The 26,398-nt window shown below is 52.2% G+C and overlaps 4 protein-coding genes across 15 annotated transcripts in view; 1 reads left to right on the top strand and 3 right to left on the bottom strand.

Moving 5' to 3' along the window:
- DCAF1 (DDB1 and CUL4 associated factor 1) overlaps positions 1-5,570 on the top strand; it is a 90,799-nt gene extending 85,229 nt beyond the window's left edge. The window contains exons 23-25 of one of the 4 annotated variants that reach the window (XM_087431102.1): positions 1-250; positions 4,312-4,376; positions 4,594-5,570. In XM_087431102.1, coding sequence (XP_087287228.1) covers positions 1-250; positions 4,312-4,373 — 312 coding nt within the window. In that variant the 3' untranslated portion in view covers positions 4,374-4,376; positions 4,594-5,570. The other 3 variants (XM_014792593.2, XM_087431103.1, XM_087431101.1) reach the window with 3 other exon arrangements.
- A 3,622-nt stretch (positions 5,571-9,192) lies between these two features.
- On the bottom strand, positions 9,193-14,563 carry RBM15B (RNA binding motif protein 15B). Its single transcript, XM_004419758.3, has one exon. It carries the CDS (start codon positions 12,215-12,217, stop codon positions 9,524-9,526), a length of 2,694 nt encoding a protein of 897 aa, XP_004419815.1. The 5' UTR covers positions 12,218-14,563; the 3' UTR covers positions 9,193-9,523.
- A 125-nt stretch (positions 14,564-14,688) lies between these two features.
- On the bottom strand, positions 14,689-18,262 carry MANF (mesencephalic astrocyte derived neurotrophic factor). The gene is made up of 4 exons (XM_004419757.3): positions 18,105-18,262; positions 17,231-17,358; positions 16,338-16,479; positions 14,689-15,121 (listed from the first exon to the last, which is right to left on the bottom strand). The coding sequence occupies exons 1-4, from the start codon at positions 18,187-18,189 to the stop codon at positions 14,937-14,939; spliced, it is 540 nt and encodes a 179-aa protein (XP_004419814.1). The 5' UTR covers positions 18,190-18,262; the 3' UTR covers positions 14,689-14,936.
- A 1,103-nt stretch (positions 18,263-19,365) lies between these two features.
- DOCK3 (dedicator of cytokinesis 3) overlaps positions 19,366-26,398 on the bottom strand; it is a 448,733-nt gene continuing 441,700 nt past the window's right edge. For 7 of the 9 annotated variants that reach the window (XM_087431091.1, XM_087431092.1, XM_087431096.1 and 4 more), the window contains 3 exons: positions 24,217-24,339; positions 23,668-23,750; positions 19,366-22,633 (listed from right to left, as the gene is read on the bottom strand). In XM_087431091.1, the coding sequence (XP_087287217.1) occupies positions 22,124-22,633; positions 23,668-23,750; positions 24,217-24,339 (716 nt within the window). In that variant the 3' untranslated portion in view covers positions 19,366-22,123. The remainder of the gene's footprint in view (positions 22,634-23,667; positions 23,751-24,216; positions 24,340-26,398) is intronic. The other 2 variants (XM_087431098.1, XM_087431099.1) reach the window with 1 other exon arrangement.

Here is a 26,398-nt window from a genome sequence, read left to right as displayed (position 1 = left end):
GAAGAGGAAGAACAGGAGGAAGAAGATGATGATGAAGATGATGACGACACTGATGATCTAGATGAGCTTGACACTGACCAGTTGCTGGAGGCGGAGTTGGAGGATGACAACAACGAGAACGCAGGGGAGGATGGGGACAATGACTTTTCTCCCTCTGACGAGGAGCTAGCAAACCTTCTAGAGGAGGGAGAGGACGGGGAGGACGAAGACTCTGATGCAGACGAGGAAGTGGAACTGATCCTGGGGGACAGTAAGTCTAGGGCCAACCATGAGGCTGAGCCTTGGCACCCACGGAAAGGTCCCTTCCCTGTGCCAGCCCAGCAGGGAAGCCACACCAGGTTACTGTGCCCCATAGCTATAGATTCACCACTCTGGCCCCTTGAGGAAAAGCAGTTTCACATCTCTGATCATCTGTTCTGCCATCAGACTATGTAACCAAATGGCTGTTACCTCTTATCTCTAAAACAGAGGTTGGCAGACTTTTTTTATAAAGGCTGGTCAGTAAATACTTTATGGTTTGTGGGCCATATGGTCTCTGTTGCAGCTACTCAACTCTGCTGTTGTAGTGCAGAAGCAGCCAGAGACAAGACGTAAATTAATGATTGTGGCTATGTCCTAATAAAACCTTATTTACAAAAATAGGTGATGGGTGTGGTTTGGCCCATGGGCCATGGTTTGTGGACCCCTACTTTAGAGGATTAGCCTTTGAGTGGAAGGCTAAAGTGTAGTTCTTTCCGAAGGGCAGAGCTGGAATTGTCAGAGGCAGCTGCTTATGGGGTGCTATGCCTGCTCCCTTCTAAAGTTATGAAGAAATAAAAGCCCTTTTGTGGTGGAGCCCTTTCCTGTCTGCTTTTGCCTAATCTCTTAAAGGCCAGGGGGGACAAATATTTCTCTTGGCTTCTGTTTTGTTCCTTTCTTTTCCCTTTCTTATTCTAAGTTATGAAGAACAAGCTCCGATTTTTCTAGTAATTTCCCATTCGGACAGGTTTCTGAAGTCAAGTCGTCTCCTGACTATGCTGAGGAATCCTGAATAAATCAGCTAGTAGTTCTAAGAGTTTTCTAGTTCTGCAGCTATGCTCTGCATGTTTCAAGAGGACATATTTGGCATCACTGTGATGTGTGTCACTGTTAACAGACTCAAGCTTGCTGTGGTCCTGGTTCTTCTACTGCTGCCCTGCTTAGTTAGGGAGTAATCCCTCTGATAGCCAACCATTTTTCATGTAGCTAACCCAGCCAGCATTCTCACAACCACGGTAGGTATTCTGCCTAATATGGAAGCCACTAATCACATGTGGTTATTAAAATTTTAATTAAATTAAAAATTCACTTCCTCATTTTCATGTCCACATTTCAAGTGCTTAGTAGCCAAATGTGGCTACCATATTGAATAGCACAGATATAGAACATTTACATCATTACAGAAAATTCTATTGTGCTGGCCTAGGCCCAACAAATGCCAAGCCTTTTCATAGATTACTAGTTTTTATAATCATTGGTGTTTGGTGGTAGAAGAGAGAGACAGAGACAGTGTGTGTATGTATGGTAGGAGGTGAGTGGCAGTATATATTTAAGCATATATAAAAAAGATTCTCCTATTCCAAATCTGAATCCATTTTCTTTGGGGTAAATCTTATATGTGCTTCTAGCCCTCAAGACTGAAGGCAGTTGGCTTAGGTGAGACTGTCTTTTTTATATAAGTCCTCTTGCCGAAGTAGTATTTTGAGGAAGCTCTGTGGGGGCTGAGAGGGAGTGCCTTAAATCTGCCCATCTGCTGTTTACCAGCTTCCATTTTTCCGTACTTGGAGGTTGAGGTGATTCAGTGGAGGAGGACTTGCCTTATCCCTAGCCATGGTCAGAGAGCCAAGTAAGAGGGACTAAGGGGCAAGGGACACATGACAGTATTGATGGGAATAAAAGGGCAAGTTCTACTGAACCTTTTTATCATCTATGAATAGTGACACTTGGGACGCAAGTTCTATTTTCCTTCAATTACAATAAGGTAGGAGCTCCTTACAAGGGGAGCAGCTGGTGGCAGTGCCCCTGACATAAGAGAGTATCGCTAATTTTTCCTTTCTTAATTGAATATAAAGCCACTAAATTTGTATTTGGCCTGTAAAATTATTAGTCTTTAACTGTTTAGTTTAGGAAGTTCCTTCTTTCAAGCCCAAGAAGTAATCTGGAAAACCTTAATTCTGTCAGCAGTGAGAATGAATTTAACTTAGTGGGAATATTTATGATGTGAAAATGCTGTAATAAATGACAACTTGAAGACATTTCAGCTTGGGCTCTAGAATTGAGGTGGTGATGTAGAGGAGCCATCTGTGGTGTGTACTCCACGCTCTTCTTTTTTTTAGAGGCCCCCAGCAGCTCGCAACAGAGCAGACGGAGCATTCTCTGTATGGTTTGCCAATATTTTGCCTCACACTAATCCTCTAGAGCAGTAGCTCTTAACCTTTTGGGTTTATAGAGCCCTTTTAGGATATGATGAAAATCATCTGGACTATAGAAAATCATATCCACGTGCCCCCACATAACCTTGCATAGGCCCCGGATCCCCAAGAGACCCAGTGATTGATTCCAGATGCAGAACCCCAGCCCCAGGAAGAGAAACACCTTGATTCTGAGGTCTTTGTGTTTCTTTGTTCTGCCCTCCAAAAGGCCCATATGTTGTAGAGCAGCAGATTCAACATTGCAGGGATTAATTATTTATATCTGGACTGCCTTTGCCTCAAAGGGCCTTCCAGAAAGAAAGGTCCTGACCAGGATCTGGGATTGGGTCTCTTCAACACTTAGAGGATAAGAAAAGCCTAAAGAAGGTAGAGAAGGAAGTCCTGCCACCTGACCACCAGGAGGGGAGTCAGTGCCCAAACACTGAAGGTTCTCTCTCAAACTCTGCTCCTGACAGTTATTTGCTTAAAGAAGATAGTGCTGTGATCCTTGTCTAGCTGCATTTACAGTCCTTAGATGTGAGGCAGAATTGTTCATACTGTTAGCCATATAGATGATGATCAGACAGATCTCAGGCAGGTGGGTCTAGCATTGTTGGCTCATAGATTGTATGAGCACTGGGGGATTCTCCGGAGTTCTACCGTGGGCCCAGGACACAGTGAAGTGCTTGGCTCTGGGGAGCAGGCCCTACGCGTCCCTGCTGGCACTTCCTCCTGGAGCTCTTGCAGCAAGGAAGTTGATGAGACTTTGGTTCAGCTGTGTCAGGTACTAGTTCTTTGATCTCTCCATCCTGTTTTCCCCACTTCTCACCAGTACAGTCAGGCCATGCTTGCACCCTTTTAGACCCAGGAACACTGGTTTTTCCAGCCATTTCTTTTGTGTACTTTCAGGATTTTTTTGTATTACGGCCACATTTTTCTTGGTTTTACTTGAGCCACTTCAGTTGTCTTCCTAAAGGAGACTGTAGTTAATGAAGGAAGGTTTGGGAACATGTATTGTTCTACCTCAGCTTTCCCGAGAGTTGATTCTCTCAGGTATCTGGGAAAGGCTGATGAGAGATTCTTTGCAACCAGTACCTGTCCCTCTCCACATGGGAACCTCAGGGCCTATGGGCATTTGCAGGGCTCCAGCTCAGGATCAGTCTGCTCACTTCCCTGAGGACTTTGTTAAAATCATTTCTCAGCTTTCTGAGCTGTGAGTAATCAAAATGGGCAGTAAGACCTTTCCCTTACCTTCACTCAGCAAAAACTAGAGTCCTTATCAGCCAGGTACTATGTTTCTCTCCAATTTTGATCAACCAGACATGGTGTGTATCTACCTCATTTTGAGGGTTCTTTTTGCTACTGACAGTTTCACCCCTTAATGGGGGTGTTACTGTGGTGTTAATGTGGTCTCTTCACTGCCCAAGGCAGGTGGTCAGGCAGAGGACTCCTTGTTTGCCAGACACTGCCACCTTCCAGGGCATCATAGCTACTCCCTGCTGGCCTCCAGCCTAGAGTTTCTAGGTTTTCCTTCTCTAGTATTGCTGCAAGCTGGCCTGTACCTTTTTGGGAATTCGTTCCCTGCAGATTATATTCAGAAATTGCAGAGGATTGAATCCTAGGTTGACTATCTCTGCCTTTATGAGGTCTTCTGAGGAGAATGGCTAAGGAGTTGAGGAAAAGAGAAATCTCACTCTTGATTGGGCTCAGCCTACCTTTTTAGTGGTCCTTTGGGTCAGGCAGGCCTGTACTCATCTCTGAAAGACTCCAGAGGCGAAAGGGCTGTGGGGGCTCACTTATTGCTCCCCTTACCCTGCCCCTTTGTAGCCATTCAAGGCACCATGGGTGGAAGCCTCAGAGTGGGCTTGCCTGGTTCCTTTAGGGCCTCCCAGTCAGGAAGAAGAACCTCTAGGAAGCAGAGGGCACCGCATCCAAGCCTTTTGAAAGGTAAGAGAGCGGGAGATCCCAGGGGTGACCAAGGTTGCCAACAAGTATATTCTCCAGAGCCAGCTCCACAGAGTTAATTGATGTGTTTTCTTTTTTCTGGAAACTGGTAATTAGCCTTGCTCAGGCATAAATGTATGTTGTATACAGGTGCTTCCTTCCTGAAAGCTTCCTATAAGCCCAGTGCATAATCTAGTTTCTCCCTTTTCTTACCTTTCAGCCGACAGCTCTGACAACTCTGATTTGGAAGATGACATCATCTTATCTCTGAATGAGTGAGAGCCATCACCACATGGAAGAGATTCTTCGCAGGCGAGAAACTGAGTCAAATGAATTCAGAACACCTTCCCTTCCCTTTCTCCCAGGGCTGTCTGTCTTTTAAGGAACTGCATGCCCTGTATTCAGAGGATTATGGCTTTAGATAATCTCACTGGAATCTGAGGGTCCTTCCAAAAACAGTAACAACCACAAAAAAGACAACAGAGGTTAGGCCCTATTCTGCTTCCCCCTTCTCCTAGGATGGACATATCTTTCCTCAAGGGAAAAAAAAAAAAAAACATGTCTCTGGGGTTATTTCACAATATATTTTCTTTGTATAATGTTCTTTACTTAAAGAACAAGAAGTAGTTTTTTATAAAACTTAAAAAGAAAAAAAACAGGCATTTATAACTGAGGGTATGAACTTATATCCACCAGGTCTCTTGTCCCTGCACTTCATTTTCTATGGGAGAAAATGATGTCTAAAGAACAATACAGAGGCATTTTTACATACGTATTTAAATGAAAAGGAAAATCGTGGTTTCTTAAATTGATAAGGATTAAGAATATTTTATTATAAATATAATATATGATTTTTTAACCTGTTTTGTTGCCTCATATGCTGTCGGGTTAATTTGTTTTCCTTTGTGCCAGAGCGGGAGGAAGGCACTGCTTATTGAGTAAATGCCTAGATTCACCCACCTTCATGGTTTGGGGGCAGCAAGGTCATTATGGATATTGGTTTTGTGGAGTTGAGGGAACTTAGGATGTAAGTTCACTCCCTCTATTTTTCTTTGTGATTCAGTTTTTCAAAATCTTTTTTTCTTCGCTTTCTCCCCAATGTGGAAATTACAAATCAAAGGCCTTTTTCTTTAATGTAAAGTGTATTTATTTAAAAAAAAAAATACAAAATAAACTACAAGTCTGTCTTTGTTTGTTTATAGCCTTACCCTATTCTCTTTTACCAAAGTGGGGTCTGTCCCTTTCTTTGCAGCTCTAGCCAGGCACTAGAGAAGACGCCTTCCAAGAGAGGCAGTCCAGGACGGTGGTGAGAACACGTTCTGCCCAAATAAAGGACTCTGGGGAGGAAAGCAGCTTAGTCACAGCGTCTAACCCTGGTCTGCAGCTCTCCCCCAGAGGGAGTATCTGTCTTTGTAAGAGTAGAGTACCACATGAGGTGGAGGGAGGCGCTCAGGGCATTGTTCACTATGGACCCATCTTTCTATCCCCGGGTTCTGAATCAAGAAGCCAGCTCCAGAGTACAGATCTGGTGGAGCTTTTGGAAAGTTAAGGGTTCTGAGAAGTTTTGGAGGAAAGAGCTGGCAAAGCTAAGGAGTGAAAGCATTTTGGCTATACCTGTAGTCAGGGGACTGTCATTACTGTTTCCTGAAAGGGAGTGTAACAGTGGACTTGAGCAGTTCTTCACGTTTGGCAGTTGAGGGGCAGCTGGGGCTTGGTCAGGCTAGGTTGGCAGATAATTTCACAGGCCTCTAAAACTGGCCTGGGTTAAACTCTGCTACTGCCAGGGAAAGTACCAGGTGCTCTTACCTTTTCACCCACCTCACCCCTTCCTCAACCCCCTTTCCTTCCCACAATAAACAGGAGACCCTAGTCTCTTTCTTCCTTTGAGTTTGCCTAAGTAACAGCTTCTTAGTTTCTATTATATAGGTATTATGTAGCTAAAGAGACTTTTCTCCCTTTGCCGAGAGAAGAAGAGACAAATTTCGTTGTGAAGTGAACAAGACAAGACAGCTAAAAGTCACCAGGGGCTGGTAAAGCCTTGCTGGGCTTTGGAGCACCATACAGTTTATCACACACACTGAAGCGGACCTGTGTCACCCAGGTACCTCTTGGTCCTGTAGAGATCAGAGGTCTCAGCTCTTAAGTTGCTTCATGCTTCAGCTTAAATGGGTTGCTAACACCTAACCAGTGGAATAGTCTTGACTGCTGGTGCTGAATGCATTAGAAGAAAACAGTTAAAAGTTAAGAAGTAGTAAAAGCACAATATTCTAGTCATTAACTGAGCCACTGTCTCCCTGAACTCTGCCAGGAGCTCTTGGGAGCACCCACAGGTCTCTTGGGTAGAGATGGGGACCTCTAGTAGGAAAGGAGGATTCTGGTTGACTTGACAACACACCCTTAGGGAAGAGCGCCAAGAGGCTAAGGAAACATCAGCTCTCTTTCTTATTCTGCCAGGGCTCAAGAGCTGACTCACTTGGGAAGAAACATGTAGAACAATAGCAAATCACCAGTGAGGCAAATTTTGACTAATGTTGATTTTTTTGCCTTCAAGTGACACCTCAGATAGGACCTGAACTTCAGGTGGAGGCACTGGACGCCTAGTTATTTCTCTCCCAGGGCAGTCTCATAGATCAACCAGGGCCTTGACCACCTGACCTACCCTCACTAGTGCTGGCTAAGGCCTTTCTGCGAGGTTACGGAACTTGCTGTGTCTTAAAAGCCAAAAGAAGGAAGTGGCTGAGAAGGGGGTCTAAGGAAGAGGAGGAGGAGAAAGGCCACACAGTGGCCTGTGGCTCTTCACCAAAACTCTGTAACTCTTTTTAGGGCCAGAGAGCACCTATCCTTGAAGAAGGGTGGACAAGGCAAGGGTTGAAGTGTCTTCTCCAACCAGATTTTCTAGCAGGGTTCTGTCTGGGAAAGCTAGGAGGCATGTTATTCTGAGCACCCACTCTATCAAGAAACAGCCCAGGGAAGTTTTAGACTTTTTACATGGCAAGGCAGCTCTGGCCTGTGACCAGGCATTTGTCTAAGGAAACCCTTTAGTATGCCTTCAAGCCACCCCTGCCTCATTTGCTCTGAACAAGAGGCCCACTCCTGCTTCTGGCAGTACAACTGCCCTGGAATGGTGCAGCTGTGGCCTGCTGTAACTGCCCTTGATTTGCTTAGATAGATAGCTGGCAGTTGTGACCACAGCTCAAGTATAGACAAACACGTTAAACACTTCCTTATGTTAATGTTTTCTGTCATGAACATGCTTGTTCTCTCATGAGCACCAGCTGAAGCTCAGTGAGCAGTACTTCCCAGGCACCTCCCCTGTTCATTTTAAATCTCCAGTGTCTCGAAAAGACACCTCTTTCACTGTCCTTATGGAGAGGTATGTATTCTCCATGCAGTCTGCACTGAGCCCAGCCTCCACCCCATGAGTTTTCTCTCAAAACGTCCCAGATGTCACCTGCGCTGCCCTGTGCCAGCTGGGGTAGTGCACTAGACCTGGAGAGTGAGGATGGCATGGCCAACAGAACCTGAAGTTCCTGGTCATTTGGGGGCTCATTTCTCTCCTGGACCTTCTCTTCTCCCTCAGCCCTGACAACGTTCCTTTTGGAACATCCAACTGCCACACAAACACCCTGAATAATAGTATTTGGGCTAGGTTCTATGGTGATAACAGCTGTATGACTCTGTCATACAGCTCCCAGAGTCATACAGCTCCCTGGTCCCTGACACTGCTGGCTTCAGTTGCCAGTGCTGGCCATACTACCTTATAAGAGACAAGCATGGACAGAAACGAAGGCTCCTTGAAGCTATCCTTCTCTCCCAGTTTGAGGCCTCCACATTTCCTCCCCAGCGTGGCTTGAATAGCTTGGAGCTCTAGCACTGCCCAACACCTCAGCGACTGTGATATCATTTCCCCACAGAAGCACCTATGTCCCAGCAGTCTCAACTTTCTTAGTATCAGGCCAAGAGGCCTAGGCAAACATTCTCACCTTGCACCTGGGAAACAGTTATGTCAGCTAACAAGAACATCTTCCTAACCCGCTGCACTCCCATACAGTATTGCAAAAATTCTTCGGTCCAGGGATTCAGTGTTCCCCACAAAGCTCTAGTGACCTGGCACACTCCCCACTCCATTGACACATCAGCCCCAACCAACCAAAGGAAGAGCCAGAATTCACAAACACCAGGTAAAGTTCAAGAATTAACCAAGGAAAGCTGCCTCCCGCCCTCCATTCCAGCATTTGGCCTCTAGTGTCCCTGGGCATCTGGGGCAGCTCTGTCTCCAACTGGGTATCCCAGGGCCGCCGCATTAAGGCTAGAAGGGAGGCTGAACAAGAGAGGGAGCCCACACGGACCCGTGGCACCAAGACCCCTTGGCACCAGTATTGCACTGCTCCTTCCCATGACTGCAAGACCACACAACTGCTAAAGACTACCTGCAAAAAGGCCTTAAGATTAGGTGCTTTGTCTAATACCTACAGCTCAAACCGACGGACACACAAGTTGTTTAGGGCAGGATGACAAAAACCACAAACTAAACTACCACGGCCGCTGGCTACAGACCTTAGGCTCACCCCCTTTTGCATGGGCTCCGCTCAGGCTGGTATGGCAGGGTTGAAGCCTCCCTGCTCTCAAGATTAACAACAAATGTGAACACAGTTCTGACTCAGCCCAAAGAGCCGAGGGACTGAGAGCCATCAATGCAGCAGGACTTTGAGAAATGCCAGTGCTGGAAAGACGACATACAGCATTTGCATGCATGCAGTGGGGAAAAGTCTTCCATTCTCTGAGAAAAAACTTGATTTAACCAGGACTCTGAACAGGATTAAAAATCCATCCTCTGACAAAGGCTTTACTGACAACTTTCCATACAGTTAGTCAGTCAAAAAATAAAAAAATACACAACACAGCAGACAGTATCTTGTACACTAGAAATCAACATGACAGGATTCCCTTCTCATTGCTGTTAAAAAAAAAAAAAAACCCCAAAACCTAAGACCTTAGTTTTGGTGGGGGACAGGACTTTTTGGTCCCCAACCAAATGAACCAAAATAACCTAGCAGAGAATTCCAACCAGGGGGATAGAATAGAGGGGGGATCAGATTTTAAAATAACTGCTTTTGTGACAAACGTGGAGCTGAAAAGATAAGTTTGGGCTAGGCAGTGTCTCTTACTATAACTATCACCATGTGTTCTTCTTCTAGCTTGCCCAATGTTCTTAGTGCTGACTGGAGGTACTGCTGTGAAAAGTCACAGGGCGGGAAGGCATAGAGCATGCCTGTGCTGTCTCTGCCCTTGGACCCCCCCACTGGCAGGCTGATCACCCCTGCTGCCTGCTTCTGTTTCAAGTAGGAGACCAGGTTCCTGAGAAGCCGCCTCTGTAGTCCTGGCTCTACCGTGGGCATCCCCTCAGTGCTAGGCCCACTGGGGGTTGCCTGGGTGGCTAGGAGCACTGCATAGCCATTGGGGCTCCCCTGCTTGATGCGCCGTGTGACCTCATCGAGCTTGGGCTGGTCCAGTCGAAGGCGCTGGGCAATCTTCAGCTGGGTCAGCTTACTCCCAGAAGTATGGTCTTTGAGGAGACCACTGATAACTCCCTGGTCCCCCTCTAGGATGTGCATAGATGTTGGGAAGCAGCTGTTTTTCAACACTAGAAACCCGTTCCAACCCAGCTGCAGTGTCTGGGCATACTCTGAAAGATTCTTGAGCTTTTTGGTCTCGTGTTTTGACTCTTCAAGAGGCTTGGGCTCACCCTCAGTGGTCCGATGATTGCGCTCGCTCTCTCGTGTCTTCTTCCCGTGGGAAGAGTCTGGAGCCTCATGGTGGTGGTGGTGGCTCCGCTCCTCAGCTCCATATCTGCTGTTGCTGAGGGAGTTGCTGCTCGACTCCTTGGTCCCTTCACTGGAGTGGTTTTCCTTCCGGCTGCGCTCAGGGGTGCGGTCAGAGCCTCGGTCCGCTTGCTGCCCACCACCCTTGGTCCTGCTCCGTTCCTCATAAGGGGAGTGGGTTGTCCTCCCGCGGTCACTGGAAAGGCTCCTCCGCTTCCGCCTCTCCTCCCAGGGCTTGGGTAGGACCCGGTCCCCATCTCCTCCCCAGCGCTCACCACTCCGGCTGCGCACTGAGCGACTGTAGCCCTCCAGGCTGTTTCGGCGGTCAGAGCTTTTACTGGGGCTGGTCCAATCCCCTTCCAAAAAGGTCCGGTCTCGGTCTGAGTACAAGAGGTGTGGGGGGGTCCTATCCCGCACCCGCAGGTCTGCATCCAGGTTTCGGTGCCGGGTATATCCATCTGGGAGAAGCTCGTAATGCACAGGAAGGGGTGAGGGCTGGTACTGCTGGGGATACCGAGTCTCCTCCGCTTTGGCAAAATCCACACGCAGTCTGCGGTCTGGACCACCCAAGGGAAAGCCCCTCATTTTAGCACAGGCGGCCTGAGCTGCATCCAAGCTCTCATACTGGATGTAGGCAAAGCTATCTCCTTTGACATGATCAATGGTCCGAATGCTCCCAAAGCGGTCAAACTCCCGAGCCAGAGCCGCCAATGAGGTGTTAGGTCCCAGGCCACCCACCCAGAGCCGAGTGGTGGGGTTGGCCTTGCCATAGCCTATTTTAATGGGGTTGCGGCCAATCACCCGGCCCGACATGGCCACCTTGGCCCTGTGGGCCATGTCCAGGTTCTGGAACTTGAGGAAGGCGTATGCACCGCCCTGGCCACGGGCAGGTCTCTTGATGACCACCTCCTCAATGATGCCGTACTTCTCGAAGGCCCGTCGCAGCTCCACTTCAGACACGCTATGGTCCAAATTCCCAATAAAGAGGTTGCGTGTAGCCCGTTGGTCGTCCTCAGGCATCAGGTCCTCCTCGCACACGGCTGGGTAGCCGTAGGGACGCCCGCGGTCGTCGTACAGCCCGTAGTAGTCCAGGGCCCGCTCACGGGACAGTCCTACGGCGGCGGCAGCGGCGGCATCCAGGGCAAAGGCTGCAGCGGCGTGGCGGGCGCGGGGCTCCCGCAGTGGCGGAGCAGCTACAGGGGATAGCGAGCGCTGCTTGTACTGGTAGCCGCCGTGCAGCGGCAGGTAGCCCAACGGGTCGGCGGGCGCGGGCGGCCCGGGGGGCGGCGTGGAGGCGGCGGCGCTGCTGCTGCTGCTTCGCCGGCTGCTCCCGCCACCGGCGCCGCCACCGCCGCCGCCGCCGCGCAGGTACACGGGCTCCACTTTGAGCGGGCGGTCGTAGAGCAGCAGCTGGCGGGCCAGGGCGTGCTGGCGGGCCTCGCGCGCGTCCTGCGGGTGCCGGAAGTTCACGTAGGCCACGCGGCCCAGCTCAGGCGTGTGCGACAGGCGCAGGCTGATCTCGCCGAAGCGCTTGAACTGGTGGAAGAGCCGGTCCTCGAGGTGCTCGGCGGGCAACGCGGGGCTCAGGCTGCTGATGAGCAGCGTCTTGTACTCGGGCGCGGCCGCCGACGAGCCGGGACCCGCGGGCTCGGCTCCGGGAGGCGGCGGAGGTGGCGGCAATGGGGATGCGCGGGGCGAAGCGCCTGAGGCGCCCGGGTCCCCCGAGGCCTTGCCCCCGCGTCCCCCGCCGCCGGCGCCTGAGCCCGAGGAGCGGCCGCTGCTCGCACGGTGATTCGCGTCCCCGGCCCCGCGGCCGTCGCGATGCCCACCCCCGCCGCCCCCGCTACCGCGGGGTTTGTCGCGACCCCGCGTCGGTACGGGGTGCTTGGCGCCGCCCGAGGCCTTGTGCGCTGCCCGCCGCCCGCCCGCCTCCGCCTCCCGTTCGCGCTCCCGCGGCCGCTTGGCCGACGATGACGAGCCGCGCCCGCTCGGGCTCGAGTCTCGCTCGCTCTGCCTCTTCATGGCGCCGGCGCGGCGGGCGGGCGGGCGGCCCGCAGGCCCCTCAGATCGGCGGCAGCGGCGGCCGAAGAAGCGGCGCCCCCGGCGCCGCCATCTTGGACAAAAGGACTCGGTGCGGCGGTGACGGCGGGGCGGGGTAGCAGCGGCGCCCAGGGGCTGGGCGTCGCGCTATCAAGCTGCGCCGGCGGCGCCACGTGACCTCGAGGCGGGCGGGGCGAGAGCTACGCTGAGCGTACGTCATCGGGCTGCGCCGCCCCACGCCACGTGACTCCATGGCAGCCGGGCAAGCGCAGCCGGGCAAGCGCAGCCGGGCAAGCGCAGCCGGGCAAGCGCAGCCGGGCAAGCGCAGCCGGGCAAGCGCAGCCGGGCAAGCGCAGCCGGGCAAGCGCAGCCGGGCAGTGAGCTTTGTCGCCACCGCGCGGCCGCGGCTACGAGGAGAGATGGGATTCCACGCGAGATCCGGGCTGGCTCGCACTGCCCACGACCCTAGCAGGCGAGGCAGGATCTAGGCCTGCCGCTCCTGGCTGGGGCCCGTGCTGATTGGAGCAGGAGTGGCAGGCAACCTCCTTGGGCGCCCAGGTGCTGGGTCTTGACCCAGCGGCCTCTTATGCGGTGTAAAAGGACTAGGACTAGGCTTGGGTGGCTCCCATCTCCCCGCCACAGCATCTCTTGACTGGAGTCCGGAGTTGACAACCCCGAGGACAGAAGAACGCTGCTCCCTAGGCCCCGTCCGGGCATTCTCTGCGTTCAGGTTCACCTGCATCGGTCCCCGGAAAGGCCATGACCATGACTATGCATGCAGAAGACGATACCTGTCTGGGCCCAGGAACAGAGACCCAAGAACCAATCTGCAGTTTACGGATGGGAATAAGCTCCTTGGCGCCACTGAGCCACTCTGCTGTGGGCATCCAAGTAGACGGCGGGCCGTAACGGCAGGGCCATGGAGCCAGGGGCGAACAGATGGCCAAACCCAGTAGCTACCACAGCTTGACACACTTACCTTTTGCTGCCCAGTGCCCTCCTATCCACCTCCAGGGGTAGGACCTCTTCTCTCGAGGTGAGGGGTAATCCTGTCCAGGGGCCCAAGCCCCTTGAGGAAGCTTTCATTCTTCAGGGAGATTTGCTAGAGGCATCGGAGAACTTGACCCAGCATCAGCCACAGAAACCATGGGGTGGGGAAGAGTGCATCACAGTTCTTCCCACAACCATAAAGCAGCTCCTGGAGCAACTCAGGCAGGTGCGAGGGGAGAGGTCTTGGAAGGAAGACCTATAACACTGCACGACCTCCTGAAATCTGCTTCCAGAAAGGGAGTTAACCTCTTCAGATAACCTTGGGGGTCAGCCCTAGAGCTTAGTAGTTGGGCTGTTTTCCCTGTTCCTCTGTTCAATGCGGCCTGGAGGGCACGGAGGCCACCGGATCACAGATTAGGGTGGTAAGCTGAGACAGCTCCATCTCCTAAGACTTCTGGCTCCAGCCATGGATTTTCCCAGCACCTTTCAGGGGCTTAGGACAGACACTGTGCTTTTCAGATCGTCTTGGCCAGAGAAGTGGCTCAACTTTCTCGCTTTCCTCAGAAACAGTGCTGCAGAGGTGCAAAACGTGGGACTGCCACTGCCAAGCATTAGTGGACTCCACAGCAGCTGAGGCCCCTTCTATGGGCAAACTGAATTTAGGAACTGCACAAATGCTGTGATCGGAGGTCAGACCAATTCCTTGGAAAGCACAGCTTCTTAGTCCTTCCTTTCAGTGTCTGCAGGCCCGAGGAACAGAGGTGTCTCCATCAAGCCACAGCTCATGGTGACAACTGGGTTTCCCAAGCACCAACCCCACAGAGAGCAACTAAAAAATCAGACTCTGGGGACAAGCCATCAGGACCTCAACTGTTAGACTTATCTTGGGTAAAAAAGGCAAAAGGCAGCCTCTCACTGGCTCTTTGTACAAACCGACTCCTGCCAGTCTTGCAAAAACCCCAATTAGGCATTAGAAGCTTGGGACTGACACTAGACCACAAACTCAGATGAGTGAGTAGATGGCCAGATCTGGACAGTGTCTGGTGGAGGTAGACAGGCCAAGAGCATCTTTAGAAATATGACAGCACTCAACATACACAGTTATTGAAGTCATCATCCCAGAAAACCACACTAAACACACCCTCAGTCCTGTGGGTACCGAGCCCTGAGGTAAGCCCCTCCCTTGTACATCAGACTCAATCCCCTATGCCTAGCAAGCAGCTGTGCGGCCTCCAGCCCCTCCTGCCGGTAAGTCACTGCAGCGTGGGGTATCAAGCCCAGCCTTCTCCAGGGCTCCCCTCTAGTCCTGCACAACCCCACATGCCTCAGCCCCTGGTCCAGCCCTGTGGTTGAGGGACAAATGTGAATATACCTGAAAACTCTTTGTAAACCGGAAAGCATAAACTGGTGGGATCTTCATTAGGGGTAAAACCCTATTTCAGTATTCACTTTAATTCTCCAAGGACAGCTACAAATTTTCTTCCTTTAATAAAAAAATCCCAGACACACTTTGAAGTCCTAGAGTAAACCAGCAACAGAACGAAGTGAATCCCCCCATGGGGGCGCTGTAGAGCCAGCATCATCAGGAAAGCTCCAGGCTTCACAACTGACATTGTCAGGAGCCGCCTAAAAAATAAATTACAAAAATGCTGTTTGGGGAAGACACAGATGAACTGTTTTTTTCCCTCAGGTGCAGCAGGGATCGGCCAGACTACAAATCAGTCCGTGAACTGGCTGCCTTGGGGGCATATTTAGGCATCAGTTCATTAATCTTCCGGATGTAGTCAGACTTCTCTGCACAGCCTTTGCACGTCTCCCCCCAGTCGTCCAGGATCTTCTTTAGCTCTTTAACTCGGAGCTTCTTCAGGTCCACTGTGCTCAGGTCGATCTGCTTGTCTGGAGGCGAGAGAAGGGAGAGTAACTAGCTGGGTGGGAGCACCCACGGACCCCCAAAGTCCCAAGATGGATCACCCCTGCACAGCCAAATCACCCCTTAAAACAAGCAACCCTAGTGGTTGTGAGGGGAGAGACATATCCAGACACACCCAGGTGTGCTAGTGTCCACTGCCCCCAAGATGGGGAACTGGCTTGGGCCTCTTCACCAGGAAGGTTGGTCTCATGCTGGCAGTGTCCACCACAGATATGCAGTGTTGCCAGGGACAGGGATGAAGGCCACAAGGAACCTTACAGGAGAAATGTGGCTCCCACTCTCCCAAGTGCCTCTTACATAGTCACGGTACAGGCCAATTCACTGTAGCATGAAAACTCCAGGGTGACAGAGCAGACAGATCCCTAGCCCCAACTTCCCAACACAGGCCCTGGTCAGGCCCCTGAGCCAGGAGCTTACTCTCATGACCACTTGTGATCACAGAGAGACCTTGAGTCAACTGCACCTGTCCAAGGATCACTCTCAGAAGACCAGGCATCCATGATACAAGTAGGGGAACACAGGCCCTTGGACACTTAGGTCACAATAAAATATGTTGGTGCTGTTTAAATTTTGCAAAAGAGGACAACTATTTCTGGCCCTGACTCCTTCTAAAGACCTGGACTGTTTTTTCTACCAGAGACCTATTCAGCCAGAGAGATGCTGCAGTGCCCAAAACTCTTGGGCTTGCCTGTTTGGATACAGCATTTCTTTTCAAAATAATCAAGATTGCTGGGCCTTCAGAGCTTGCAGCCAGGACAAACGTGTTAAACCCGAGTCAGAAAACATCCCTTCTCTGCTCAAAAACTAATGTTCCCAACTTCACTCAGACTAAAAGCCCAATCTTCACCAACCTGCAAGGCCCTCTGTGACTTGCCCACCCATCTGTCATGCCACTGGCTGCCTGTGCGCTATTTCCTCTGCCTGGAATGCTCTTCCATTAGCTGTCCCCTTGGCTAATCTCCCACCTCCTTCAAAGTTTGAGGCCTAGTCTGACCTCTACCCACCATGATGCAAGATCCCCCCCGCGCCCCCACCTCCTCTTTTAGCACCATCTACTATGCTACCTAACTCACTCATGACGGCTCTAGTTTATCCCCCGCCTCTCCCAGCTATAAAGTAAACTCCATAATGCCTCAGCACAGAGAGGGCACAGTGTGTTAAATAAGGCCTGGCCACACTCACCATACTTTAGCTCACAGATCTGGCTGTCCTTCTTCTTGAGCTTCTCACAGATCTTCTCCACAGGGATGTGGTGGGCCAGGGGCTTTGACACCTCATTGATGATCTTGGTGGCTGCATCATCTGTGGCCCCAATGTAGTAGCACTGCAGCAAAAGACAATGCCTTTCAGGAGGTGCCACTCGAGAGCCATCTCCTCCAAAACACATTGACATCTCAAAACATCTTCCTTCTCTGCGAGGGCCTCAATTTCCCATGCCCTGCTTGTACTGGCAGTCAGATTCTGTCAGTGTAAACCCCCGGCTCTTAATACATGCTTGGTCCCAGAGCTGACAACCACCATATAAGTTTGAGAGCCATCAGGGTTCAAACATTTAAACAGAGACAGACAAACCAAAGACTGCCGGGAAATTAAAGCTACAAAAGCCATCATTTCATTAGAGTTCTTGTCCTCAGTTCAGCCCTGGACTACTCTGTGCACATTTTATCTTCTTCTGGCCTCTGGGCACTCACACTGGCTGTTCTCTCTTCCTGGGATGCTCTTGCCCCACCACAATGATGATCCTTCCTCAGATAGATTCTTGACTACTCTGTCTAAATCAGCACCTGCCCTCTCTACCATACTATCCTGGTCTGTTTTTTTTTTTCATGACACCCATCCCACTGCATCATTTGTCTGCCTGACTGTCATTTCTCTCCCGATATCCCCAGTGCCCAGCACACAGTAGGTGCTTAATCAATATTAACAGGATGAAAAACATCACAACTGCAGAATATATGAAAGCAGTTTACTCCCGCATTAGTTCACTGACAGATAGCTGGCCCCCTAAATAGACAAGTGGGCAGTGCTTTTGACGCAGAGGAAAGGCCAGCTGGGGAGGGTCGCCAGCTACTCACCAACCGATTCTCTTTGCCCCTTGCTTCACGGCAGAACTTTACTAGTTCTTTTTCAATAGAAGCTGGTGAGAATGTGACATCTCTGTTTTTGAGGTCCTGGTAAAACCTTCCCAGATAAGAAATACACACTGGAAAAGAGAGGGAAGTGAGATGCTCAGCAATCACCAAGTTGCACCCCAATCCACCAGGAGGGAAACCCGTCAGCAAATTTAATAGGAAAGACAGAGACAGGCGAGTGTTTCCATCATCGATTTTTCTCAGGTGCCCACAGGTGGGCAGAACCCAGCTCCAGGTTGCTGGGGTGCCTTGGTACACCCAGGGCATGCGGGGAACGAGCATCACCCCATGACCCACAAACTCTCCCCTGCTTCTTCCATAAAGTTTAAAGCGAGACTGAACACGTGTCCTTGAGATGGACTCACTGTGACCTCATAAATAGACCAACTGGAGGCCTAAGAGTAAAACGATCCAAATGCTGCTCACTTCCAAACACAACACCGAACCCCGAGGTGCAGCCTCGCAACCCCACCAGGTACCCACGGTCGGCCCTCAGGACTGCCGATCCGGACCAGGGCCGCTCCCGAAAGTCTCTGTCTAGTGATGGGAAGGGACAAAAACTCCGGCGTTATCTCAATTTCAGGCCAAGTTTTCAGCATGATCTAGTCCCAACTTTTTCGCGTCGGACCAATGTTTTCTAGACCCACGAAATGTTTTCTAGGCCCGGCGTCTGGCCCTCCTCAGGCAGACCCTACTGGGGACGGCCGCCGCCACCCACGCCTGTTCCAGACCCGGCCTCTCGGCCGCTCCGTGGATTGGTTGGGCTCAGCGCCGCCGCCATGCCGGCCACAGAGCTTGGACCCGGGTCCCGCCGCACCTTCGCAGTCGCCCGGCCGCAGCGCCCAACTGCCCGGCAGCACGCTCAGGGCCAGCGCCACCGCTAGCCCCCTTGCGGCCCACATCCTCCAGCTTCGCCGCCGCCGCCGCCCGAGTGAACCTCGCCCGCCGCGCTGCGCAGCCTCCGGGTCCCGGCCGCGCGCCGTAGCTCCCCATTGGTGGGCGACCCCGGGCACCCTCCCACACGCCTCACTCCCATTGGTCCACGCGCCTTGGAGCCCAGACGGGCGGCTCCACGCTGCCCTTCCCCATTGGCTGGCGGCGTCACCGCCCCCGGCCCTAGACAGTTGTCGGCCGCTGATTGAATCAGGGCGGTCCTCAGGAAGCGGCCGCGGAGGCGGCGGAAGCGGTAAAAGCCGCCATGTTGGGTAGGGGCAGCGGCTTTGGACGAAGCCGGGCGACGCGGGCTGGAGTCGGATTCGGACGCCTGCCGCGCCTGCTGAATTGTCTCGCGTATCCGCTGTTGTGGGCCCCACACATGCGCGAAGAACCCCGCGGACTTCCCCGCCCAGGGCCCCGACTCGCGCAAGTCAGGGGTTCTGGGCTCACCCGCGACCCAAGGGCAGGCAGGGAGGGCGGCCGACCGCAGGCAAGGCTCGGAAGAGGTTTCTCTCCTTTTTCTTTTTTTAAACGATCTCGTGGGCGGGGGGAACCAGCCCTGGAGAAGCGTCTGCGAGGCCTGCTGCCCAAGCCCGGAGTTCCCTATCAGCTCAGGGGCCCGCTCGCTTGACCCCCGGCTGACCGGAGGCAACTTGCAGGCTCTGGGCTGGAGGACCTCCCACCGGAAGGGCTCACCTCGGGCTGCCGTCTTAGACCCAAGGAAGCGCCGGGGCTAGGTGCCGTAGCTTTGGGATCAGAACCATCCCGCCTCGCAATAAGAGGGCTTAGAAGGTTTGTCCCCCACTCTTGGAAGAGTTCTGCATTTCCTCACGACTTCCGGAAGCCTGGCCCAGGTGGTTGGCCCGCCCCTTCCTGCTTCCCAGTGGCGGGGGGGGTTGGCTGCTGAGAGCACCTCCTGAAGTAGGGTCCTCTGGGTCAGCGAACGAGCATCGGAGGACGTTTCCTCTGGCTGCTCTCCTTTCAAGTGCAAGGCTTGGCTTCCTGTCCTTGAAGGCAGGACGTGGGAAAGATTGGCTGTAGTCAGTGCAGAAACATTTGTATGGGGCTAAAAGGACTTGGAGCCCAGCGACCAGGGATGGAGAGGGGCACTTGTGCTGCTCCCATTCAGTGAATTCAGTGGGTCAGTGTCAGGTATTCATCTTTAATTCACATCACAGCAGTCAAGGGAGTGGGGAAAGGGGGAAAAATCAAATGGCAGATATTTACATCTAAAATTCACATTACTTGGATTTAGAACATGCTAGCACAATATATACAGTAAAATACCTCTTGGGACACTAGTACAAATTTTTTTTAACTTTGTTTTCTGGTACAGGTAAGATCATTTTTAAATCATTTTTTTAAAACATAAATACATAAAAGAAATGGTTAGAACTTTTCTTATTTTAAATAAGCACAGAATGCCAGAGGTTAAAAACACATTTATAGGGCTGAATACCAATTGGACATCACACTCTATACATTTTTTGCTCAAATTCCTGTACAAATACACAGCATTCAAATAGGTATTTACAAATAAGCTTGAAAGAATGAAAATCAGTATTTCACAATCTTTTCAGAGGATTCTTATCTCTGGCTTCCCACTTCCCCTCAAACTGGCTGATTCTCCAACAAAAGGGATTTGGAATATGTCCTTTTCATCCAGTTAGGGAAAATGGAGAGGGAAAACAAACCTGGCTCACCTTGCTTAAAGCAAGGCCAAATGAACCCACACTACCCTCCCGAGCCACCAGGTGGAGAAGTTTCATGTTCTTATGTGATGACTGCCTTATCCAGGGACTGAGGTTCAGAAGTGCCCTAAAATCGAAACATGCCCTCCTACCTAAGAATCAAATCCAAAGCTAGCCCCAGACCCTCTAACACTTGTGAATACCAGATGGTCCAGGCCTGTCTTCCGAGGTTGGTGCTGCCATGACTGACCCACCCTGCCTAGGGTCAACCTTAACAGTATCCGAAAAGACCCACACTGGTGATAAACGCCCCCAGATGCCCTGAAGGTAATGCGGCCCTCCACCTTTCCTAATAGGTTACTTGCTGGCATTCCTGTTAAACAAGCTGGCATTTGTTTTCTTTTCATTTTATTTATTTATTTATTTATTTATTTTTTCCCCCCAAAGCCCCAGTAGATAGTTGTACGTCATAGCTGCACATCCTTCTAGTTGCTGTATGTGGGACTCGGCCTCAGCATGGCCGGAGAAGCGGCGCGTCGGTGCGCACCCGGGATCCGAACCCGGGTCGCCAGCAGCGGAGCGCGCGCACTTAACCGCTAAGCCACGGGGCCGGCCCTGGCATTTGTTTTCAAGAGAAAAACACCTTGACCATAGCCTTGTCTGTTTGGAAAGAGGGGGTGTGGGGAAGGGATGGACGGCTAGGGCCCAGGGCCTGGCCATGGAGGTCAGACAGGCCAGCAGAAGAGGAACTAGGGGAGAACACCAGCTCAACAAGGAGAAGGCAGCCTTGTGACCATCCAAGTTGTGAACTCAAGCAAAGGAAAGAAAAAAATATTTTGTAGACTGTTTTTTAAGTAACTTAGAAGCACCCTGGTAAAAGACTGTTACCACCCCACTCTATCCCCGCAAATAATAAACCAAGAGGAAAATCAGTGCCCTGACCTGAAAGAGTTTTCCTATAAAGACACCACTGCGCTTTGCCCAACAGACTGGGAAGGCTGGAGAAACTGCCCTCCTGCCTGCCCTGAACCCTGAGTGGTGGTCCCCACAGGGCAGGAGAGGGGCTCCTGCACTTGGCCACTTGGAGAGGATAATTCAACCTGCGTAGCTCTCTGCTTCCAAAAGGAGAAGCTCCCTCTCACCCTCTTTACCCAGGAGCTTGCTGAACCTGACCACGAATCCTCAGGGCTTGGAAGCCTGGCTGGGCAGCCAACCCCACTGCTCGGAGGTAGTGCTGAAAATCCCTGATTCAGGAACTGGATGACAGGCATTCTGGCCACTTCTGAAAGCTCAGAGGATTTCTGGCCCCTGCCACACCCAGCCTCACTCTTATACCAGCTCATCTCTCAACACATGGCCTCCTGGGCCCTGGGGAAGAAGGTGGCTAGGGTAGTCCCTGGCTCCACACCCTCACTCAAGCCCCAGAGGATGGGAGATAACCTTTGCAAATCCATTTGCCAAGGGGGCTCCTGCAGGGCGTGAGGTGTATTGAGATCAGAAGGGAGTGAATGGTCAGAAATAAAAGTGATGGAAAAATCCAAGGTAGAGTAGGAGGCAGGGCTGGCCCATGGAAGCCTGGCAGTGTGCCCTGGGCGTGCAGGTAGGACAGGTCACATGCCTGAGCTGGCAGGTTGGCCTAGCCATCCCCTCAGCTGCACACACCTGCATGGAAGAGTGGGCAGGCATTTGTGCAAAACGGCTTGTAGTCCCCTTGTCCACCTGTGACATGTAGTCCACGTGGTCCTTGCAATCCCTGAATACAACCATGAGTTATTCTGTCCACACAGCAAAGGAAGAGATCCCTAGTGCAATATCCATCCTGTGCATCTCTACCCTGGAGGGAGGGCCTGGGCTTCTACCCCTGGGCCCTGCAGAGCTGCAAAGCGATTCTGTCTGTGCAATATCTCCATATAGTTCCACGTGGTCTGGAACTGCAGGAGGAAGAAAGCATCTACTGCACAAAGGGAAGAAAACTCATAGAAATGGAAAGGTAGAAAATGAAATAAAAAGAGAAGCCACAACCCTACATGCTGCTGTGGCCTCTGTACATGTTAACACACATGTTCACGGCAGTAGAACATAGACTCGGGGTGGTTCTCTCCTGAGTGCCAGGCCTCTCTGGCTCCCTGGGGGGGGACTTGCTTTTCAGACCTGGAGTGGTTGGGCAAGCTGCTCGCTGAGGTCGGCATCCCAGCCGCTTCCCTGCCCCTCACTGTTCCCCTCGGCCGTGCTCCCAGGCCATGCGGGCCTGCTCTTCCTTGGTGCTCCCAGGAGGCAGTGAGGCCTTGCGGTGTAGGCCCCGAGGCCTCTCAGCCTCTTCGCGCAGGAGCACACCCTCGTCGTGCTCCAGAGCCGGCAGCCGGGGGTGGTAGGGCTTGGGTGGCAGCGCAGGTGGGTCCATAGGGTCCTGAGGGATGACACATCCTGGAGCTGAGTGGCTTCGGCATGGCTGGGCCTTGATGGAGTCCAGGACGGCAGACTCGGAGAGGCTGTAGTGGACAGGGAGGTAGGGTGGCTCAAGATCTTCATCAGCGTTCCAGGCCTGGCTCGGCATGGAGTCCATGGTGTCGGTTCGAGGTGGGGCCTCTGAGGAGTGCCCAAAGTTACTCTCGCTCAAGGAGGACACACCACTGCTGGCACTGCCAGACAGTGTAGAGTTACTGCCGTCCAGACCTGACTGGGGGCTTGTGGGGGAGGCTGGGATAGGGTGGAGAGGAGACTGCAAAAGAAAGGATGGGTATGTTAGAATCCTCTCCAGACAGGCTGGCTGGCCCACCATGTGAAGAGAAGACGAACAGTATGCTTATCAATGAACTTTAAAATAACTCTCATGAGGGGCCAGCCCGGGGGCCTAGTGATTGGGTTCGTGCACTCTGCTTTGGCAGCCCAGGGTTTGTGGGTTCAAATCCCGGGCGTGGACTGAGGCACCACTGGTTAAGCCATGCTGTGGTGGCGTCCCACATACAAAATAGAGGAAGATGGGCACAGATGTTAGCTCAAGGCCAATTTTCCTCAAAAAAAAAATAAAATAACTCTCATCAACTGCATGTTTCTTGTTTCTTCAATAGCAACCCCCTCACCTCCCTGCTGCCCTCAGCAAGCCAATGGAACCCCAGAATCACCTACATTTCTGTGGGCCAAAAAATGGCCCTGCCCTGGCTGCTGGATGTGGCTCTGGCGTACTGACAGAAGGACTGGGTTATCAGGCCAGTTGGGAAGGGCAGAAAGAACCTCTCTTTCTGAGGTGGCCCATGGACCAGATGAGTGCATTTTGTTGCTAAAATCTGTGATAGAGTCAGTCTTTTCCAATTTGCAGAAAAATTAATGAGTTTTTCATAAAGCTTTGGTGTCTGTTGCTTCTTGCTTTGACTGGACTCTAGTTTAAAATGCTCTACAACAGACCACAGGAATGTTTCTTTACCTCTTGAACTGTGGTGTGTTGATACCTCATGGTGCTAGCAGAGAGCCCCCTGGCTTCCCACTGCTCGTTGCCCACACGCTCTGGGTACTGTGTGTGTTGCTATCTCCAGGACCCTCTGACCTTCCTGTCCCCACTGCATTTGTTGCAGGACACATTGGTCATCTGCATCTCAAATGTGCCTCGGGCCACCCCCAGCTTCTGCCCAGCTGGGCTCTCAGGGACAGAGGAGCAGGGGAGGGCTCGGGTTCTTTTTGTAGACCCCAGGGGTGATTCCAGAGCAGATGAGTTGACTCATCTCACAGCCTGGTGGGGCTGTCACTGCAGTACATTACCTTGCGCAGGGTCCTGGCAGGGAGGGCCGGGGGGGTGTCACCCAGGGGGTGGTGGAAGGCGTCAAAGTGTAGGGAGTAATGACCTGCAAAGGGAACAGAACCAGAGCCTCAGCTGGGGCCGCTCTTGGGCTGCATACCAGCACATCTTGCTGGGCCAACTGGGCAGGTGTGGGAAGAGTCTCCTGGGGACCCCTCAGCATTGAAGGCCATAGAAAAACCTCCCTTTTCATTGAAGTTCTCCAAAACACAGGCTGCTAGAGTAAAAGATATCTATGCCACACATGAGGTCAAGAAGGTTGAGTGCACAGTCAGTTCTGTCGTCTTCAGCCTCTCTGGTTGGGAAGGCCTTACTGAGCTCACCTGCTGTAGTCAGAAACCTCACTGACCCCAAAGCCCAGCAGGATCCTTTCTGTGACAGGGATGTTTTTTCCTTGGCTGAGTCAGCCCAGAGAATGGCCCATCTTCTCAGACTTGAGGGCTGCTGCCCTTGTCCCTGAGCAGAGTCTGAGACCAGGGACTATCTGGGGGACCCGCTGGAGGTCTTCTTACCATGCAGCAGGCTTCGGGGAGGCACTGGGGGGGCCAGGATGTGCCCCATGTGGGCAGACAGGAAGGGCTGGGCCTCTCGGGCTCCGCTATCCAGGCTCCAGCTGCTGGGGGCTGCTGGCACCGCTGAAGGGTGGAAAGAGATGGCATGAAGGGGGGTTACTTCTGGAGCTACCCTCTGGGAGAAGCCTACCATACAGCATATGGCTTCTCCAGGTGTACACTATGTACCCAGCACATGTGGGGGTGGCATGCCAGCCCATGGAACAAAAAACACTGGCCAACCAAGACACTGTGACCCATAGTGGAGAGTGGCCACCGACAGAAGCTGCTTAAGAGGATGGCAACAGAGTGAACTGATGTCTGAAGAGTACTTAGGATGAGACAAGCTGAGAGAAAGTACAGAAAGGAGTGAACATCTGTAGCCTCCGGGATTTGCCAGGAGGAGAAGAGAAGAGAAGAGGTGAGGAGCGTGGAACAGGCTGATGAGACTGAGAATAGAGAAAGAGTGCAGGCCACAGAGCTTTCCAACAAAGTCAAGAGTCAGGGCTCTCTTACTGTCTCAGCCCAATGGGAAAAGCATGGAGCAGGATGGGCAGGAGGCAGAGACTGCCTTCTTCTAGAGCTAGTGGATGGCCAGCAAGTGGGCAGGAGCTGCCCCCAATTGGCCCCACAAAGGGCCTGTGGTAACGTACAAGCTTTGCCTACCTCCATTGCTTCTGTGCCCACTGGCTGGTTTTGGGATGCACAGGGGTTTTTTCTACGCGAGGACTGGTATTTACTGTGCCCGTTGGAGAAAAGAGTATAAAGCCCAGGAGTCGTGGTCCAAGTGCAGCTGGACCTGCTGCTTCCCAAGAGGAGGGAAGGCTGTGAAGCCCATGGGTGCTTTAGGGCATGCAGAGAGGCCCAGTTCCTGGCACCCACATACCATGGAGGCAGGGTAGAGTGGGTTCTGGACAAAGAGGAACACAGCATGTCCACCTACGCTAAGGAAGGAGTCCAGTACCAGAATACTGGCCGTCAGCCACAGCTGGGGTGAGCTACTTTGCAAGACTAGGCAGGAGAGGAGGAATGGCTGGACTTTGGGGTGTGACGGTGCCATTCTGCAGGAGCAGCAGGGGACGTGTGAATCCTGTTGGCCAACTCCTTCTAGAGAACAAATACCACCAAGAAGAAATATGCCCTTTCTCTGATGGAACCAGGCAAGCACAATCTCTCTTTTGGGCTGTCAGCAGCAGGGAAGAAGCTCACAATCCAGGGTCCTAGCCACTGGCTTTGTTCCGAGGCAGTCGTAGCTAAAGTAAGCCTGAGAAGGCTGGGGTTTGGGTTCTTCCTGCTCCACGTACTGAGTGGGAATGCCAGGGCCTAATGGACCTGAGAGGCTCTGGAAGGAAAGGAGATGGAATCTAGCCTTCGAGGTAGATGTGGCCAGCAGGGTCTGAGCCCCACATGGTCCAGGTGATGAGGAGGTTATGTCCATCCTCTTCTTCCTCACTGGTCAGGAACTGGCATGGGCTTGCAACAGAATATAGGGTAGAACTCCACTATCTAAACAACCTCAGTTCTAAGAAGGATTGATCAGTCTCATGGGATGGTTGATGGCTAGTGACAGGAGGGAGGGTATGCCAGTGACTGGGTGAGCAGGCACTCAGCTGTCACCTGAAGGGAGGAAAGAATTCCGAATCTGATGAGCGTCAGGTAGATTCCACCAGAAGGCCTCCTCAGAGAGCCTGAGCCACCCCAAGAACAGGACAGGCCCATTCTCATGCAAGCTCTCCCCAAGATGCAGCATAAGCTTCCTGGTCCTCAGCATTGAAGTTCCCTCTCCCCAAAAAGAAAAGTTCCGTCTCCATAAAAAGCCACCAAATCTCAGGGAATAAGAAGCTTGGAGGTGGGTCTAAGCAGCTTCCCCAAAGAGGTTCTGACAGCCCAAGATCTCAAAAGCACATTTAGGCCCTGGAAGAATTGTGGGGCTGCAAAAGTTTGCCCACAAGGGACCAAAGGAACTTGTAGGCAGGACGGCTATGGGGGAAGAAAGCTGGCAAGGCTGCATTGATTTACAAAGGGTGCCTGCCTGAGCCACTCCATGTGAACCAGAAATCATCAAGCTCACCCCATAGCCTGATGTTGGTGAGCAATGAGGCAGGTGGCCTTGCAGCACTTTGCCATGCAGCACACGTGCACT

The sequence above is a fragment of the Ceratotherium simum genome, chromosome 5 (assembly GCF_057802395.1).
Source record: "Ceratotherium simum simum isolate JZ-2026a chromosome 5, ASM5780239v1, whole genome shotgun sequence".
Taxonomy (NCBI): Eukaryota; Metazoa; Chordata; class Mammalia; order Perissodactyla; family Rhinocerotidae; genus Ceratotherium; species Ceratotherium simum.
This window is presented reverse-complemented; position numbering and strand designations above follow the sequence as displayed.

What these genes read in the sequence shown, in the direction of transcription:
- RBM15B (XM_004419758.3), bottom strand. Translation starts at nt 12,217, where the DNA reads ATGAAGAGGCAGAGCGAGCGAGACTCGAGCCCGAGCGGGCGCGGCTCG.
- MANF (XM_004419757.3), bottom strand. Translation starts at nt 18,189, where the DNA reads ATGTGGGCCGCAAGGGGGCTAGCGGTGGCGCTGGCCCTGAGCGTGCTG. An exon ending in GGGGCAAAGAGAATCGGTTG is followed by an intron (nt 16,480 to 17,230) that starts GTGAGTAGCTGG and finishes CTTTTGCTGCAG; the next exon opens with TGCTACTACATTGGGGCCAC. An exon ending in GATCTGTGAGCTAAAGTATG is followed by an intron (nt 15,122 to 16,337) that starts GTGAGTGTGGCC and finishes TCTCGCCTCCAG; the next exon opens with ACAAGCAGATCGACCTGAGC.